This window comes from Mus caroli, unplaced genomic scaffold (genome assembly GCF_978045245.1).
Source record: "Mus caroli unplaced genomic scaffold, Mus_caroli_1 scaffold_20, whole genome shotgun sequence".
Classification (NCBI taxonomy): domain Eukaryota; kingdom Metazoa; phylum Chordata; class Mammalia; order Rodentia; family Muridae; genus Mus; species Mus caroli.
In genome coordinates this window covers 49061186-49064331 of record NW_028227275.1, presented here as the reverse complement: position 1 = coordinate 49064331, position 3146 = coordinate 49061186, and the positions used below count along the sequence as shown (strand labels likewise).

Below are 3146 nucleotides of genomic sequence, written 5' to 3'. Positions count from 1 at the left end.
AGAGCTCCGGGGTTCTGGTTAGTACATCATGTTGTTCCAACAATAGGGTTGCAGATCCCTTTAGCTCCTTGGGTACTTTCTCTAGCTTCTCCATTGGGAGCCCTGTGATACATCCAATAGCTGACTGTGAACATCCACTCCTGTGTTTGCTAGGCCCCGGCATCGTCTCACAAGAGACAGCTATATTTGGGTCCTTTCAGCAAAATCTTGCTAGTGTATGCAATGGTGTCGGCGTTTAGAAGCTGATTATGGGATGGATCCCTGGATACGGCAGTCTCTAAATGGTCCACCCTTTCATCACAGCTACGAACTTTGTCTCTAATGTAACACGGAAAGGATAAACCTACAGGACTTACAAGGCTTATGTTTCATTAGCATCAAATCAGTCACAGTTCACATGGCTATTATAACTTTGAATCTTTTTTTCCACATAAGTAGATAGTTTGTAGGGAAAATCTGCCAGAAATCTCAGACTCTTTTATTAGCAGCATCCCAGCTTCTTCTGTAACCTCTTTCCAGCATCTTTGATTTCCTTGTTCCTCAGACTATACACCAAAGGGTTCAACATAGGAATCAGCACAGTGTAGAAGATAGACACAAATCTATCAAAGCTGGAGGAGCCACCAGAGCTGGAACTAAAATAGACAAAAGCACTGGAGGTGTAGAATAGGGAAACAGCTGTCAGGTGAGAAGCACAAGTGTTGAATGCCTTGGACCTACCCTTAGCTGAAGTGATCTTCAGAATGGACAAGACAATATAGCCATAGGATATTATGATGACTAAAGCATTTGAAATACAAAACAACATTGTTAATATAAGGAGCACTATCTGTGCAAAAAAAGTGTCAGTGCAGGATAGATTTAACAGCTGGGGCATGTCACAGAAGAAATGTCTGATGACATTAGGTCCGCAGAAGTGGAGCTGCAGCAAGGCACACACCTGAGATAGAGAGCCCATGATTCCTGCTGTGTAGCTTCCCATCACCATCTGAGCACATAGTGTGGGTGACATGACTGATGAGTACAGAAGAGGGTTACAAATGGCAGCATACCTGTCATAGGCCATGGCTGTCATGAGGCAAGATTCACTCAGTCCCATTGTGGCAAACATAAAGTATTGAACTATGCAGCCCACAAAGCTGATAGTTTGCTTTTCCTGGAAGAGGTTGGAAAGCATCTTTGGGACTGTAGAAGAGATATAGCAGATGTCTATAAAGGACAGATTACTGAGGAAGAAGTACATAGGTGTATGGAGGTAGGAGTCCATCCTTATTAAAACAACAAGGGACAGGTTCCAGGTCAGCGTTGTAATATACAGGATGAGGAACATAACAAAAAGCAGTGCTGTGATTTGGGGAAAATCAGAGAATCCTAGGAGGATGAATTCCGTGATCTCAGTAATGTTTCTTCCCTTAATCATTGTCTTGGTAATCCTGGTTAGTATTGGGGAGGAGAAAAAGAAAACATCATTGGTTCAAGGGGAATAATAACATTTTCTATCTCTTTCTCTGAGTCTGGATTGAGAGTAATAGTACATTACCTTTCCATAGGAGGAACCCAGTGCTTCCTTTCCAGCTGTCAATGAAAACCTGCTCATTCTTTAGATCTTACCTGATTCATCTACTGTCATGAGGATTTAAGAAGATAATTAAAGATTGACTGGAAACATTTATTAATGCACCCATTAAATTGCTGAGCTTATGAAACAAATGGCAGGCATGACTGAAATAAGTGGTGTTAGTGGTTTACTGACACTCCTGAGAGTAATTGCTGCTTCAGTCTCATGTCAGTGTAGGTGTTGTTCTTTCAAAATAAATATGAAATCATTTTATATCAGATTATGATTTTAGTAATTTTTATTATCTTTTTCATTTAGGGAAAGATCTTCAATTGCAAAGAATTTCTCAAATACTTTGCTAATGTATTTAAACCACATTTTAAAAGTAGCCTAGAGTATTATGAAATTTATAAATAGTGATAGAATTATTCATGTGTGTCCAATAAAATCAAGGACCAAATCTTTGGAAGTCCTCCTATAAAGCAGCCAATCTGGAAATAGGTAGCCCATTCTTGACTTTCAGGAAGGATTATCTCAGTTTCAGGATATTTTTGTTAGTTGGACAGCACCATAGCAGGAATAAGGTCAAAGGTTCATAATCAGAGGTTTAGGTGTGATGCCCCTTGCACTCTGAATTTGTCTAAGCTGCTTAAGATAACTAAAGTTTCTGTTCTCCTTCCAAACTGAGCACCAGTTATCTTGGACCCCAAGTTTCCTGGGAGATTTATGAGCATCCTAGGAACACTGATTTAATGTCTTTAGATCAGGGAAACTCTTGCTCCATCACCTGCAATAGAATTCATGTTTTTTTTAACTTTCATTCTGGTAACATGGGTTGCCATGCTTTGGTGTATTCTGTGTAGGCCATCATCTCCAGAAGAGACTGGCTAAGTGTGGGTACTTACCTTTATTTCAAGTTATAAGTTATTTTGATAATTTTTCAATTTGCTAAAGGGGAAATTCTGAATATACCTACTGTCTTTGATACATATTTTCCCTGTGTTTACCATTTTCTGGGCAACTACAGGAGGAAAGTCTTCTGATATAAATCTTGAATTGGATCTTTTTTGGGTACAAGTAGCTAATGGAGATGTTTCTGAGCACTGACCCTACAAAGATGTCATCAGTTTGAGGTGTTTGAGGCACAAAACCAGGTGAAGCAGAGAATGATACTGAGTAACAAGTGATTCAAGTTAAAGAAGCCAGAGGCTGACATTCAGACCCATGCTATCTGCTCCTGTTGTCTGAGTTTGGATATCTGCTTTGTCATCCTGTTAGTCTCAGACTTACCAGCACAACCAAGGAGAATAACAAAAAGCTGTTTGAGTCCTTCCAAAAAGACAAAAGAAGTTACATTGGTATGTGTCCTTCCTTTAGCACTTACCTTATCTCTAGTTAACCAAAAGTTATGAATCAAGCTGTGTATTTCTACAGAGAACAATTTCTTATTTTTAAAGCAGAATTTTGAAGAACAGAAAGAAAGTATTACCCCAATGATGAAGAAAAGGAGAAGCATAAACAAGCATATTTTTTTTATCTCAGCCAACTTTTCTGAAACAAAATTAAGTTTGTTTTGATTCAAGTCTTT

General features: G+C 38.9%; 1 protein-coding gene across 1 annotated transcript; it reads right to left on the bottom strand.

Annotated features, from left to right (window-relative positions):
* Window positions 1-481: 481 nt before the first annotated feature.
* LOC110285900 (olfactory receptor 5AN1-like) lies at window positions 482-1420 on the bottom strand. Its single transcript, XM_021152363.1, has one exon. The coding sequence runs from the start codon at window positions 1418-1420 to the stop codon at window positions 482-484; it is 939 nt and encodes a 312-aa protein (XP_021008022.1).
* Between the last annotated feature and the right edge of the window lie 1726 nt (window positions 1421-3146).